The following is a 15,281-nucleotide window of genomic DNA, read 5'->3' on the forward strand; positions in this document are numbered from 1 at the left end:
TATGTGATTATGCCCTTTTACACAGACATTCATCAGATGCTTTGCTTGTCTCTGCATTCCCTTGCTAATAAAAGCTTCACCTATTGAATGCATGCATGCTCCGTTGTTGTTACAGCCAGTGGCCCTGCCAGCAAAAAAGTGTAGTGACCCTACTGAGGGAAAGGCATGTGGTACCCAAAGCAGCTGAGGGTTGCTGGGCCTCGATCTCCTTAGCCAGCCCATCCCTGAGGCTGACTGAAGCAGATGCAAGAAGGTGTTCACTTTTGCCTGCCTGCCTCTGCTGCTCCTCTGCCTCTCACTCCCTGGATTGGAAAAGGAAGAGGAGCAGAGGAAGAGGAAGTGTGGAGGAGAAGATGGCTCTGGTGTAACCCCCCTCCTCCACGCTTCCTCTTCTACTTGGTCCTCTTTTTCCTTTCCCAAAGCCAGGTCGGTGTGCTGGGGGGGATCACTGTGGCAGGCTGCATCAGGCACCTGGAGCTCTGGGGCCAGCCCTGGGTGCTGCTGGGCTTAGAAGACCTTCTGGCTGTGGAGGGCGCTGTGCAAAGGAGCCAGTGCATGACTCGGTTGCTAAGGGACTGGGACTGGGAGGCGTGTGTTGGGTCCTAAGACCCCGAGGACCGGCAGAGCTCCAGGAGGGAGGCTGGCGGGGCGGCCAGCAGAGCCCGCGCTGGGTCTCGCTTGCCCCTGCAAGAGCCGCGGGGGCGCCGGCCTCTCGCTCCGGCTGCGTCCCTCCTCCTCCTGCTCCTCCTTCCACTCCCCTCCTCCCGGCCCCGCCCGGCTCCGGGTCTCTCTCGCTCATTGCGGCTGCGGGCGGCGTCCATCGCAAAGGGAGACGAGGCAGGGAGCTCGCCGCCGCCGCCGCCGCCAGCCCAGCCCGTCTCGCTCCCGGGCAGATGCAGGCCATCAAGTGTGTGGTCGTGGGAGACGGGTGAGCGCCGCCATCCATCTATCGGGGGGGGGGGGGCGGGCTGCAGACCATGTGCAAGGCAAGGCAAGGCAAGGCAAGGGTGGGGCTGGGTCGGGGGGAGGATGCCCAGGAGAAGGCGATGGAGGAGCGTTTCTGCTCTGGGGAGGGGGCTGGGGCCACCCCCGAGGACCCTGCTCTGAACACCCAACACACGCCCATCTGTGTCGTGGCTAGATCCTGGTCTCCTTTGCCTCCCCCATTGTCGACCCAGCCAGTCCATCGCCCCCTCCAGTCACTCGCTTTCCTGCCTCTGCCCCCTCCATCCATCCATTCTTCCTTTCCCCAGCTCTGCCCCCCCTCCCGTCTGCTGCAGTCTCAAGGGAGGGCTTTCATCACCCTCCCGCTTCCCTCCCTGCCCCCCTGGTCGTGCCCTCCTCCTGGTCCCCGTGCGCCTCGCCATGTGGTCCCATATGATGAGCCTCTGAGGAACCTGGCTCGCCCCCTCATCCTTCAGCCGGTTCAGAATGGCGCTGGCTGGTATTGTGGGATGCTGGAAAACCCAAGCAGCAAAGAAGACCACGGCCATTGTGCCAGGAGTTGGGATGCACACGCTGATGATGTGACCACGTTGCTTTCGCTGTGGTGGAAAGGAAAGCCAGCCGGGCAGAGACAGCAAGTGCCCAGTGCCTGGCATTGAATACCCGATCAGGTGTGCCTTGATTCCCTAGGTGGCAAGGAAGATGCTGTGAAGCTCGCAGGGCACACTGACAGCAGTGAGCGATTGGGAAATAAAGGGTAGGAGATGAAGCCCAGAGCATGTCCAGTGGCTAGATCAGCAAAGAGAATCCTGTTGGTGGATGAACTTAGTGTGTGGGGGTAGGGCTGTTGCTCAGTGGAAGAGCAGGCCAAAGGTCCCCAGCTGAATCTCCAGGTAGCAGCTGTCTCTGGAGAGTTGCTGCCATTCAGCCTAGAAGAACCAATAGTTTGCTTCTGCATAAGGCAGCTTTGTACCCTTAAAGTCACCTATGTGATGTAAAACACCTTAAGCTTTGGAAGTGAAGCATCCACTCCTCACTCACACAGCTGACTTGGTGGCCTGGGGCCAGTCACTGTGTAGAATTCTTGTAAGGAAAAACAGAGCTGCACTGATGCCCCTCTGTGCTCCTTGGATTTGGAGCCCAATACAAATGCAATAAATAGGAGTAGGAGCTAGTTGGGTATCACTTGACTCTGAACTCTGCAGGTGACCCGGCTTCTCCCACTCTGTTGATTCTGGGCAGCCACTTGTTGGAGCCTGCCTGATACACGAGGCTGCTCTTCCTCTCTGCTTATGGAGATAGACAGAGGTGTTCTGTTACAGCTCGCGGAATTCTAAACAGGGTGAGAGAAGACCTTTCAGCCATTCCTCTCAGACTTTTAGTGAAAGGGTTTGCAGGTTATTGTCCAAACCAAAGGTTTTCAATCTTTTTAGCTCACAGCACACTGACAAGGCACTAAAATTGTCAAGGCGCACCATCAGTTTTTTGGCAATTGACAAGGCACAGCAGCTTACTGCTGGCAGGTGGTGGGTGAGTGGGTATCACATCCCCCAATGTCCATACTAATATATGACCCTCCCCCAAACTCCTGTGGCATACTTGTGGACCATTTACAACACATCAATGTGCCGCAGCACATTGGTTGAAAATCAGTGCTCTAAACCAGGGGTGTCTGAAGTTTTTGGCAGGAGGGCCACATCGTCTCTCTGACACTGAGTTGGGGGCCGGGGAAAAAAAGAATTATTTTACATTTAAAATTTGAATGTTACATAAGTTTACATAAATGAATATATTAAAGATGAACTTGCCTGAAAGAATGAAGGTCTTAAAATAGCTCAAGGCCTATAAAAGGCCTTGCACAAAGCAAGGCTGGCCCTTCCTTTGCTGCCGCTACTGCATCACAGACATGAAACAACAAGCATTGGAGGGAGCCCTCATCCCACAGCTCACGCAAGAGGTCAAACAGTCGCCCTCATGCTGAGAGCAGTTGCTTTGGGCCAGTGTGGGCTCCAACAAATCTCCAGAGGGCTGGAGGCTCATTGAAGACTGGGGACTCCCTGAGGGCCGCACTGAGAGGCCTCAAGGGCCGCAAGTGACCCCAGGGCCGGGGTTTGGGCACCCCTGCTCTAAACCATACACAGAGCAATGGGGAAACAGTAGGAATCAGAAATGTACAGTAACAATTTCATAGCACATAGCAAAGAGATGCCATTGTTTTTTCAACTTCAGCTCCACCAGGGATGTGCCCCCCCCCCCGTATATTTTGTCAATACAGTGCTGGTGCATCATGGAGATGTTCTTTTCCATGTGAGCAGCACATTTGCTACCTTCTCAACAGTTTTCACAAGTGTTCTCATTCTGAGGCATGAAGCTCAAACACCTTTTCTTGTGATCACAAGAATTGGTGTTTGTGCCTGTATCACTGGCATGTGCTGGATGAAGCCACAGAGGACCTGGGCATGTGGGAACTAAAGGTGTCTCCTGCACCCTCAAACAACTCTGTTCTTGCTACCTGCAACTTCCTCCCACACCATCTGCACAATGCATCTTCTCTGACTTCTTCTAAATCTCCCCTTAAAACCCATCTTGAAGGGTCAGTGTGTCAGTGGGAAGCCACTGACGCTACCCCCTGGTCTTTTTACCCTTCAACCATTCTTCTCAGTGCCAGGACCAGGACTGAGGGATATGGGCAAAGTTCTGTGCCCTCCATAGTGCTCCTGAATGTCCTTAATGGTATGTTGTATGCTACCAGTTCCATCTTAAGGGTTCAGGAGTGAAGCTGGGCCCTCCATGGGTCTTGAACCATGGCTCTCCACCTGACCAACCCCTGAAACAACACCTGACTCTCCTCCTTTCCCCACTTTCCCTTGTGTCTGTTCTAGATTGTGAGTCTCTTCTGCCTTCTCTTCTGTTGCAAAGCACCATGCAAAATAATAACAATAATAATTGTAACACAAGGACAAATGTGCAAAACAACATTAAATATTCTCATGACTAGTAATTCAGAACTTGAATTATTCCCAGTTTTAAACCTGGCTATACTGTAGTCTCAACAGTAAGATTTGTTTAGCTATTCATTTTTAGATTGTAAGCCTGGATTCAGAGATTGTGGGAACAGTTTGTGTATCTCCTTCTCCACAGAAAAAGGAATTCAGGCCTTAATGGAAGGAGTATTGGGGTCCTGGGCAAGGCTGGCCCAGCCATGAGGTAGATGATATAGCTTGCATCAAGTGCAGGTGAGGGGGGAATGGCAGATTCAAGGGTGCCCTTCACCCTGAGTCTGCCACCAATTCTCTCCAGACCACCGTGGATGCGAGCTGCATCCGCTTTCTGCCTGCTAAAACAAGCAGGAATCAGATTGTAGATTTTTAGATTGTGAGCCCTTTTGGGACAGGAGCCATCAGTTATTTGATTTTTCTCTGTAAACCGCTTTGTCAACTTGTAGTTGAAAAGCGGTATATAAATACTGTTAATAATAATAATCATCATCAATTTCTGTAACTTGCTTCTTCCTCATGAGGTATTTAAAGGGACTACATTGTTTAAACTGTGTGTGAGGAAGGAACGTTGAGCATGATGAGGCTTTTATGTGCCCTGCAAAGATAGCAACAGTGAATCCGGGCAGTGGTGGGCAATGGACCTGGTTGGGCTGCCCCGGTCCTGAGGATATAATATGCACATAAACCTACTGATCTGGCATTTGGGGCAACATAACAAATTGACACTTTTTCCTCTCCCCCAAGTCCCCCCCATTCTCCTGTCTTTATGCCTTATGGCTTTGCTTCCCTTTTCTCAGGGCTGTGGGGAAGACCTGTCTGCTGATCAGCTACACCACCAATGCCTTCCCCGGAGAATATATCCCAACTGTGTGAGTATTGAGGGATCAAGGCACATGTTTTACTGCATTGTGGGATAAAATGCATGTTGAAGGCACTGTGGTTTGATTGGTTAGTTTCCACCCCAGGATTTTGATACTGGGTGTTGGAAGAAATGGATCCTAGGGACAACTTCAGGTGTAAAGTTCTTACACTGATAGCACTTCTCTGAAATAATCAACTCAGCGATATGAATTGCATCATGTGTGACTTATCAAGCATGCATGTTGCATGTACAGGAAGTAATGATTGGCCATTATTCCCCAGCATGTGTACAACAAAAAATATGCACTTATATAATCATCACAGAAGACAACATATGGAGAGTACATATTATTTCATAGATGGTGTTTTCAATTTTGTAATGGAAAATGACCATGATTGTACTGGATATAGTAAACCTCGAAGACAGTGCCCTGATCCAAGCACAATTTTACAATGAAAAGTACTCCCAAGATCCATTAGTTCAGACTAGTTCCTTCTGCTAACAGGGTTTAAGTATCCTTTTGCTCCAAATGGCTGAAGTGTGAGAAAACAATTGGTTTTAATATTTTATGTATGCTGCATATTTTTTGGGTAACTTACTGGAATGGAATACTGATTTATTTAGAACTTTTAATTTTTATTTATGTACTTCTTTTCCAAAAAAAAGTTCTCACAGTGATTTACTTAGTAAAAGGGAATGAGGAGATGTTTATGTGTCCCCAAAAGGGTTCACAATCTTAAAAACACATGAGGGAAACTTTGCCAACCACAGCGTTGGAATTAAAAGGGATCCTGCTCCATGTGAGAGAACCATTACTTTACTGATTAAGTATTTATTATGTTTTGAATAAATGAGGAAGGCCATGTTTAATCATTGTTTGTTTCTACAGTCTGTTGGGGGCGAAATAAACAAAGTTAAATGATTGAGAAGATACCTTAAAGTGGGAATAGTTACTGTCCTGATAACGAGTGTAGCAATTATTGTAGAGCAGGGGTGTCAAACTGGTTTCCATACAGTGGGCCATATTAATGGCGGCTGTTCAGGGCCGGAAGTTATGTCATTAAGCAAGTGATGACCAGAAATAAGCACTTTTTTCTCACTTAAGAACTCATTAGCTGCAAATGACAGAAAACATGCAAACCTTGATCATATTTTCAAGATATAGGAGAGCTCAATTATTATGAGGGCCACCCTTTCAACAGTGCTGCTTCTGCTGAAACATCATTTTGCAGCTCAGCACTGAGGGGTGCGCTGCAAAATAACGCTTTAGCAGAAGCGACACTGTTGAAAGGGAGGCCCATGTGATAATTAGGGTCTCCCAGCACCTTGGCAGCTTTTCCTTTCTCCCTCTCTCACCCCTCTTGGTCTGCCTCTTTCTCCATACCATTTCCTGCTTTCTCCTTCCTAGCACCGAAGCAGAAGCAGTGCTGATGAAAGTGTGGCCTGCATGATAATTGGGCTCTCCCAGCACTGCCCTTTTGGCAGTGCCACTTCTGCGAACGTGCAGCTCAGCTGAGAGCATTGACGGTGGTACTGGAAGAGCCCAGTTATCATGTGAGCCAGATAAGGACCCATGTCCAGCCTTCGGGCCTTAAGTTTGACACCCTTTTTCTAGAGTAGAGCAATTGTCTTAAGCAATCTGCATGTGAAGGGGGTAGAGTTCTGCTGAGTTCTGCTCGTGGGGGTAGAGTTCTCCATTGTTGACAGGAACACTCTCTCTCCAGATTTGATAATTATTCTGCCAATGTCATGGTAGACGGGAAGCCAGTAAACCTGGGTCTGTGGGACACAGCAGGACAAGAAGACTATGACAGGCTGCGACCTCTTTCCTACCCACAGACGGTAAGTAATAAGGCTGCTCCTTCTTCACATGCAGTTGGAGTGTATCCCTTTTTGGAGAAGGTTTCCCCCATTCCTGCCTACCAAAACAGGGAGTGGCTGCAGAAAATTCTGTACCAAATGTATTTTACCTTCTGCAATAATCACACTTGAATTCTGTGCTTATGATGCAGATCCTGTTGGGCTGCCCTGCTGGCAGAGTGCATAAACTGCACTCCAGCAGTGCTAGCTGCTGGACTTCTGGTGGGAAGGCCAGTCTCTTCTCACGCCAGCAGACCCATGGAGGCTCACCTGCGCAGGGGGTGAAACAGAGAAGGGGAGGGCAGAATGGGAATGGGATGAGTGGAACAGAGTGGTGACAGGGGCAGGAAGGCAGCAAATCAGGCCTGGGAGGGGGTGTGTAAGGGGCAGCAACACACATCTAATCCTGACCACTTTCTTGGGTGTAATCCACCTTCACAGACCAACTTAGACTTGTGCCAGTGATTGAGGTGGCGCAGGACTGAGTTGACCCATAGCGGTTTTACCCTGGGACAAGGAGACAAATGTCCCCTTACCCCGAGGAGGCCTCCAGCAGCCAAAACACCCCTGCAGGATATAGTGGAGGCCATGCCTACACTGCTGTATCACCACATGGGGAGTTAGGATTGGACCATTAATGTAAACTAACAGCACAGCCTTATGCATGTCTACACAAAAGTAAGTCCCCTCAAGTTCAAAGGGACTTACTCCCAGGTAAATAAGATTGCAGCCTATGTTACCCCATTATAAGCTAATGGATTCTGAGCTGTCTGTGATAGATCAGGAGAGAGATCTTGGGGTGGTGGTGGACAGGTCGATGAAAGTGTCGACCCAATGTGCGGCGGCAGTGAAAAAGGCCAATTCTATGCTTGGGATCATTAGGAAAGGTATTGAGAACAAAACGGCTAGTATTATAATGCTGTTGTACAAATCTATGGTAAGGCCACACCTGGAGTATTGTGTCCAGTTCTGGTCGCCGCATCTCAAAAAGGACATAGTGGAAATGGAAAAGGTGCAAAAGAGAGCAACTAAGATGATTACTGGGCTGGGGCACCTTCCTTATGAGGAAAGGCTACGGTGTTTGGGCCTCTTCAGCCTAGAAAAGAGATGCCTGAGGGGGGACATGATTGAGACATACAAAATTATGCAGGGGATGGACAGAGTGGATAGAGAGATGCTCTTTACACTCTCACATAACACCAGAACCAGGGGACATCCACTAAAATTGAGTGCTGGCAGTTAGGACAGACAAAAGAAAATGTTTCTTTACTCAGCGTGTGGCTGGTCTGTGGAACTCCTTGCCACAGGATGTGGTGATGGCATCTGGCCTAGATGCCTTTAAAAGGAGATTGGACAAATTTCTGGCAGAAAAATCCATTACGGGTTACAAGACGTGTGTGCAACCTCCTGATTTTAGAAGTAGGCTACCTCAGAATGTCAGATGCAAGGGAGGGCACCAGGATGCAGGTCTCGTTATCTGGTGCTCCCTGGGGCATTTGGTGGGCCGCTGTGAGATACAGGAAGCTGGACTAGATGGGCCTATGGCCTGATCCAGCGGGGCTCTTCTTATGTTCTTAGCATGTCTCCTTTTTTGGAATCTGGTATTTTGAGAACTGAGGGAGTAGGTGTGTAAGGAACAGGGATGTGTCAGTGAGCTGGTGTGTGTGCGTGAGAAACTGAAGGTCTAAAGCTGCATGAAGTTGCTCCCTATTACATGTGAAAACACATGCCATCTTAGCCATATAGCTAATGCTCTTATCCCCACAGGATGTTTTCCTGATCTGCTTCTCACTGGTGAGCCCAGCCTCCTTTGAAAATGTCCGAGCCAAGGTAATCTGCATCCTTCTTGCAAATATGGGGAAATGATCATGCTGGGTGGGTCCCAAGTAGTAGTCTCAGGGCACAAGCGTAACCAGGTCTACTCAGAAGTAAGTCCTATTTTATTCAGTGGGGCTTACTCTCAGGAAAGTGTGATTAGGATTGCAGCCTTATTCATTAGCCAAGGATGTCTGCCTCCTTGCCCATCAATGCAGAGGAGTGATACTTCTAGAACAGGATGAAGAGTCACTGGGGAGCAGGCAGTGGGCCTCCATCAGTCCTTTTCTCTGATGATAACTCTTAGCTTTGGACCATCAAATAGCCAAAAATGACCATTTGCCCCTCACCCTTTTTCTCTTCAAGTCAGCAAGTTTTTTCTTCAAGTTAGCAAGCAAAAAGGCTCATTCTCCTGTCTTTTCTGTTCTTAGTGGTACCCAGAGGTCCGACACCACTGTCCCAACACACCAATCATCTTGGTGGGCACCAAGCTGGACCTGAGGGATGACAAAGACACCATCGAGAGGCTTCGTGACAAGAAATTGGCCCCCATCACCTACCCTCAAGGCCTAGCTATGGCCAGGGAGATTGGTGAGTCTGGAAATGGACTACAACAGGGGCGTCCAAACATTTTGGCAGGAGGGCCACATCATCTCTCTGACACTGTGTCAGGAAAAAAAAGAATTAATTTACATTTAAAATTTGAATAAATTTACATAAATGAATTTATTAGAGATGGAACTTATATGAATGAATGAAGGTCTTGCATTTGCTCAAGGTCTATAAAAGGCCTTGCACAAAGCAAGGCCACCCTTTCCTTTGCTGCCACTGCTGCATCACAGATGTGAAACAGAAAGTAGTGGAGGGAGCCCTCATCCCACAGCTCAGGTGAGAGGTCAAACAGTCCTCCTCACACTGAGAGCAGTTGCATCAGATCAGCACAGGCTCCAGCAAGTCTCTGGAGGGCCAGAAGCTCATTGGAGACTTGGGGCTCGCCGCAGGCTGGATTGGGAGCCCCCAAGCACCACAAGTGGCCCCCAGGCTGGGGTTTGGGCACCCCTGGACTACAATAAGGGACTGGAACTGTGTGAGGCACTGTGTGTCCCCTATAGTTAGGATAAATGGTTTTCATCTTTTCTCTACCATAAGGACTAGAATCTTGCTTTGAAAAATGGAATGAATAATGGTTCCAGATTCTGGTGGTGGCTGAGAATGAAGGAGATAAATTGCATCTCCCTACTAAATTAAGCTGTCCACTCCATTCTTGCAGGTTCAGTGAAATACCTAGAATGCTCGGCCCTTACACAGCGAGGTCTCAAGACGGTCTTTGATGAAGCTATCCGTGCTGTGCTCTGTCCCCCACCTGTGAAGAAGCCTGGCAAGAAGTGCACTGTATTCTAAGGGCATCTGAGTTCAGCATGTTATGGGTGCCTCCTCCTTGTATGTGCAAGGAGAGAGCGTTCGCTGGGTGTTCCCGCAATGGGAGAGGCGGGGCCCTTCATCATGTATGAAGTCAGTGTTTTTTAAATGTCTCTTTGATTTAACGTCTGTGTTGATGTAAAAGGGCCGCATGGGAGAAAGAGGGGCTTGATGCTGTCCCACCCCCAGGGCGGAGCAGTGGGAGGAGCATGTTCTCCATGACTCCAGGCCAGGGGTAGCGTGTGAATAGAAAGACCAGCCCTTGATTACTACTTCTGTTGGTGCTAGAGTGTCAGGATGGGAGCAGATAACTAGCCCCAGATGGGGGAGGAAAGACAAACGGGACACAGGTTGAAGGACTAGCCATTAGTGCTTTATTGTGCAAGACACGAGCTAAGCGATCAAGGCAGCTCTGTGCCACCCAATGCTTCTTTTGCCTTTCAGGGCATCAGCCTGTGTGCTGCTCCTGAGCTGGTCTATCAACTCTCCCAGGGATGGGGAGGAAAGTCTCTACCTTGTCCAGCCTGGGCAGGACAGGGCCAAAGGGCAGGAACCTTTCTATAAGATTAAAATTAAATGTAGGTGGGAGGGTGATGGCCAACCCCTTCTTTTTTTTTTTTTGTCAGATGTGAAGGACTGGGGGATGGAGCAGGAAAAGCTCTGGAGGGGTTGGGATGGAGACAGGTCCAGTTTTTAATCATCGTGTAGAGTGATGAGCTGAACACCTCTTATTTTATACAATAAACATTTCTCCATAAGTAAAGAGCTGTGGTTTAGGCTCAGCAATGGAAGAAGAATCAGTTCTCTCTTCCCATGGGTCCCTCCTAAGCGCTCTCTTCACTTCCTGAAGTCTTGCATATCATGCCTTTTCCACGCTTCCAGGATGACTAGGCAGGATAACCGCAAGGAGAGGATACTCTTCCACAGGGACTGATGCCTCCGCTAGGCTTTAGCAGGCAAGGAATCCCCCATCAACAGGCAGCATAGCACCTGTGATCATGCTGCTCTCGTCACTCAGCAGGAAGAGGATGCTGCTCACCACATCATCCACCTCTGCAATGACAGATGCACCAAGAGCAGCTGAAAGGGAGGCTGCTGCCAAGCAGAGCAGCTGAAGCCCTGGCCATCCCAAGTGGAGAGAAGCTCTCCACACAAAATTGTAGTTCTCATCCTTGCCCTCCTTGACCAGTCCACGCAGACTGTCTCTCAGTTGCTGGCACAGCCCAGGAGGAAACCGAGGGCCAACTGACCTGCAAATTTCCCCAACGGAATGCGGCGAATCATGTCTCCAGCCTTCTGGGGGTCGGTCCAGTTGAGGCGTCCCATTTCAGTCATGACAACAGTGGGGTTCACACTGTTTACCCGGATCTTGAAGCAAAGGGAGGGCAGTAGAAGGTGAAATTGGCCTGAGCCCACTCATGCCCTCAGAGCACCTGTCCTATCAGTGCAAGTGTTCCATCCATTCTTGCCCATATACAGGGCCTATCTTGGATCTGTTCTCTGCAGGGTCAGAGCTGGCCTGCCCCAACTGGCTTATGTAGCTCTGACATACTTACCCTGAACACTCTGCAGACAGGGACCAATCTAGTCTCCTTCTTTCAACTCAATGAGCTCTGAATTCGGCTTCAGCCATTACCACATTCTGTTTACCCAGCTTAGGCTGCCCTCCACTTATCACTGACCAGGGCCTTCCCCTCTTCACCAGGGTGAGGTTCTTACCTTTTGGGGCCCCAATTCCAGAGCCATTGTCTTTGTCAGCATGTCCAGGGCGCTCTTGCTGGAACCTTCAATAAGAAGTAAGTTTAGTCTTCTTGGCTGCTGCCTACATCCACCCCACTCCCCCCTTTGCTCTTGCGTCTTGAACAAGCATGGCTTGAGGCAGCGAAGTCGCCAACTGGAAAACTGCTTGTCATTTCAACTTGCGTTTCAGGGGAAAGGACGGAATCTGAGACCTATACTCACAATAAACCGTGTGATTGGCAAGAGCCCGCTGGGAGGCCTGACTTGAGACATTCACTATAGCACCTGGTGTTCCCCGGGCGATCAGCTTCCGTGCAACAATCTGAAATGTGGGAGATCAGGGAAGCAGGACACACACTGGACCATGGAGTTTAAACCGCTCTCAGCAGTATAGCTAAAAGCAGGCTAGCACACTAGTTCCCAAACTCTCTTTTCACAGCACCCTTAGGCCAATTGTAATTTTTTTCATTGCACCGCTCACTATGGTTCCCTTTAAATATTCCACAGTGCATTTAATTATCCTGCGGCACTGCTTTGAGTTTGCTGCAGTGCTCCAGGGTACCATGGTGCACAGTTTTGGAACTGCAAGGTGAGAACACAGAGAAAGTGTGGGATGAAGAAACTCTGATACACCTCAACCCTGAATGTATAAGCAAGAGCTAAGTGCTGCATGTTCACCCACTTAAGCTACAATGCTATGCACACATACACTGGAAGAAGTCCCATTGCATTCAATGGGATTTGCTTCTAAGCACACACATGATTAGGCTGCAAGGACCAGCCTTACTGAAGGCTAGAGTACCAGTTCAATCACTAAGGAAAGCGGTTGTATGATTGCTTGAATGCTGCTCAACCACAAGCACTGCCCTCCAAATCCCATACAGGCCCCTTCTCACCTGAGAGACTTGCAGCGCAGCTCGAAGATTGACACTGACAGACCTATTTGAAATCCAAGTCAGATCACATACATAAAGAATAAGCAGACTGCAACAGCTTGGGAAAACTCTTAGGGTCTGATAAATGCCCGAACAGCTGCTGTAATGAGTACTTCACCCTCTGCATCTTTCCAACTATTACTATGGCAATGGTGAAATAGAACTGATGGTGGGCAATGGTGGGCAAACTGAGATAGATTAAATTGTAAACATCACTCTAGAACAGGGGTCTCCAAACCCCGGCTCGGGGGCCAGATGCGGCCCATGACAAGCCTCTATCTGGCCCGCGGCCAGCCTCTTGTCCCCTGAAAGCCTCTGGCCCACTCAACTGTATATGACCAGAGCTGTGCTCTGGTTGTGTCTGGAGGGTGTTCTGAGGGCCAGAGAGGTTGAATGAATGACCCTATTCATTCATTTATTCACTTATCTAAATTCCATCTCTAATTTATCTATTTAAATTTTATATTTAAATTTTTTTCCCAGCCCTCAACACCACACCAGATATTTGATGTGGCCGTCTGGCCAAAAAGTTTGGAGACCCCTGCACTAGAACAAGACAAGGCGCAAAAGGCCTCGGGGGCTAAGACTCAAGCAACACTGTATATCAGTTTCTGGTAGCCTGTGACAGAAAATATACCACGTTTTCCCCAGCTATGTAATCCTGACCAAGGACCCTTTCCTTAGCTCCATATCAGCAGTTACCTGTCAAAGGCTTCCTTGGTCACCTCTAGGAATGGCTGCAGCAAGGCTACACCAGCATTATTCACAAGCAGATCGATATCCCCCAATGTGCTCAGTGCTGCCTCTGTGGCCTCCCAATCTCCAAGGTCCACACACAGTGTCTGGATGCCAGGGCACTGGAGACAGAGCAGAGCAAAGTGTATGTGTGTGTGTGGGGGGGGGGGAACTAGTGGGATTACAAAGGGATTGGGAGCCGATTCTTGTTCTTTCAACACAAGAGGGGCTGCATGAGAATGGAGTATGGTGTTTGAAGGACAGGCTGGGGATGTGTTGTTCAAACAACTAGGAAGTTGACCCCTCCAGGTGGGTTATCAAATCCAGACCTTGAAAGGGATCCAATACCTCTCCAAATATATTCTACACACCTTTAAGACCTACACTGGTTAGAATAACCATTTGCTTCAGAAGGGTTTTTCTTTCATTTTGTATTAGCACTAGCCGCATATGCACATGACTAGTGCCTGGTGTGTGAAAATAGACTAACACAGAGAATTAAAATTGTGACAAATGGGACTTTTCATATCACAGCAGTTGTTTGATAGAGAAAAACATACTGGATTGTCAACTTTTTTTGCTGGCAACAGGCAGAAGTTCAGCAGGTGACGCTTTTCTCATCACTGCATCCTGATGCTGGGAATGAAAAGGTTTCCCTGCTGAATTTCTGCTTGTCATGCAGTTTCTAAAGCAGCAGGGGGGAAAAGTGTTGCCATGTCTGGCCAGGAGCCACCTGGCACCATATCTATGCTTTTCTGGAGGAAGTCCTGGGATCAGGGAAATGCACTGGAAACCACAGAGAGCCGCCCTGAGAAGGAGCTTGGAGGAGTGTTGGTCAGAGCCTTGCCAGTGAGGTCTGTGGTACCGAGGTGAGAAGGGGTGCTGGTGGATTCCTACAGGGTGGAAGGGGCAACGAGGGCACAGGGGGCTAATGGGGTGGCCTAAGACCTCTGGGCTGCCCCACTCGATCTGGGGAGGTGCCGACCCTTCCTCCTCCCACTCCCCTGTCCTCCGCCCCCCAGGCCTGCAGCGCGCTACCTCCTGTTGCAGAGCCTCGAGGTCCGCCTGGGTGCGGCTCAGCGCGACCACCTGCGCCCCGGCCCGGCTCAGGGCGAGCGCCACAGCCCGACCGATCCCTGCAAGCGGAGCAAGAGAAAGTGGGGGCTGCAGGGACGGGCGGCGGCGAAGGGGGCTCGCGGGAACCCCTCGGCCCGCCCGGGCAGCGCGCTACCTTTGCCCGCCCCCGTCACCAGAGCCCGGCGGCTGGCGAAGAAGCGCTCCATCCTGGCTGGCTGGCTGAGTCCGCGGAAGTTCGGAGTCCGCTTTGCAGGGCGGGGGGAGGAGGGAAGGGGCGGGAGGCTCGCCCGGGGGAGAGCCGCCGATCTCCCTTCGCCAGCCAGCCTGCGGGAAGGGAACGCCCCCTTCCCTTCCCTTCCCTTCCCCGGAGCCCTTAAACAGGAGCAACTCCAGCTCCTCCTCTGCGTTGCCCGCAGGCTCTTTGTTGCTTGGGCTGCAGCAGCCTGGCAGGGCGGCCACCCAGCTCTGGAAGGGGCCCCTCCTCTCCCTCCCCGAAAAGGCGACCGGGCTGACCAGTCTTGTTTGCAGGCAGCGTATCAATTTCTTTCAGACCATGTTTGGGGTCGTCCCTCCCCCCCGTTAGTGGGGTCAAAGTGGACAATGGAGACAGCCCATTATTATTATTATTATTATTAGAGATAAAGGAGAAATCCCAGCAGTTGATCATAGCTGTGATGCATTAAGCCATGATTGTGATCACTCTGTATGCATTAAATTTTGTGCATCTGTGTTTGTGTATTCTGACACTTTAAAAAAAAAAAAAAAAGCCATTTCTGCCCAACGTTGCATATACACAACAGGGATCAAATGTGTAAGAACATATGAACAGCTCCGCTGGATCAGGCCATAGGCCCATCTAGTCCAGCTTCATGTATCTCACAGCGGCCCACCAAA

The 15,281-nt window shown here is 49.8% G+C and overlaps 2 protein-coding genes across 2 annotated transcripts; one reads left to right on the top strand and one right to left on the bottom strand.

The window, feature by feature from the left end:
* Window positions 1-794: 794 nt before the first annotated feature.
* Window positions 795-10,648, top strand: RAC3 (Rac family small GTPase 3). Its single transcript, XM_066613599.1, has 6 exons — window positions 795-928; window positions 4,742-4,813; window positions 6,531-6,648; window positions 8,434-8,496; window positions 8,913-9,072; window positions 9,752-10,648. The coding sequence occupies exons 1-6, from the start codon at window positions 894-896 to the stop codon at window positions 9,880-9,882; spliced, it is 579 nt and encodes a 192-aa protein (XP_066469696.1). The 5' UTR covers window positions 795-893; the 3' UTR covers window positions 9,883-10,648.
* DCXR (dicarbonyl and L-xylulose reductase) lies at window positions 10,252-14,819 on the bottom strand. Its single transcript, XM_066613598.1, has 8 exons — window positions 14,542-14,819; window positions 14,349-14,446; window positions 13,278-13,432; window positions 12,537-12,579; window positions 11,863-11,962; window positions 11,620-11,684; window positions 11,151-11,268; window positions 10,252-10,953 (listed from the first exon to the last, which is right to left on the bottom strand). Exons 1-8 carry the CDS (start codon window positions 14,591-14,593, stop codon window positions 10,850-10,852), a joined length of 735 nt encoding a protein of 244 aa, XP_066469695.1. The 5' UTR covers window positions 14,594-14,819; the 3' UTR covers window positions 10,252-10,849.
* Window positions 14,820-15,281: the final 462 nt, after the last annotated feature.

The sequence above is a fragment of the Tiliqua scincoides genome, chromosome 2 (assembly GCF_035046505.1).
Source record: "Tiliqua scincoides isolate rTilSci1 chromosome 2, rTilSci1.hap2, whole genome shotgun sequence".
Classification (NCBI taxonomy): Eukaryota; Metazoa; Chordata; class Lepidosauria; order Squamata; family Scincidae; genus Tiliqua; species Tiliqua scincoides.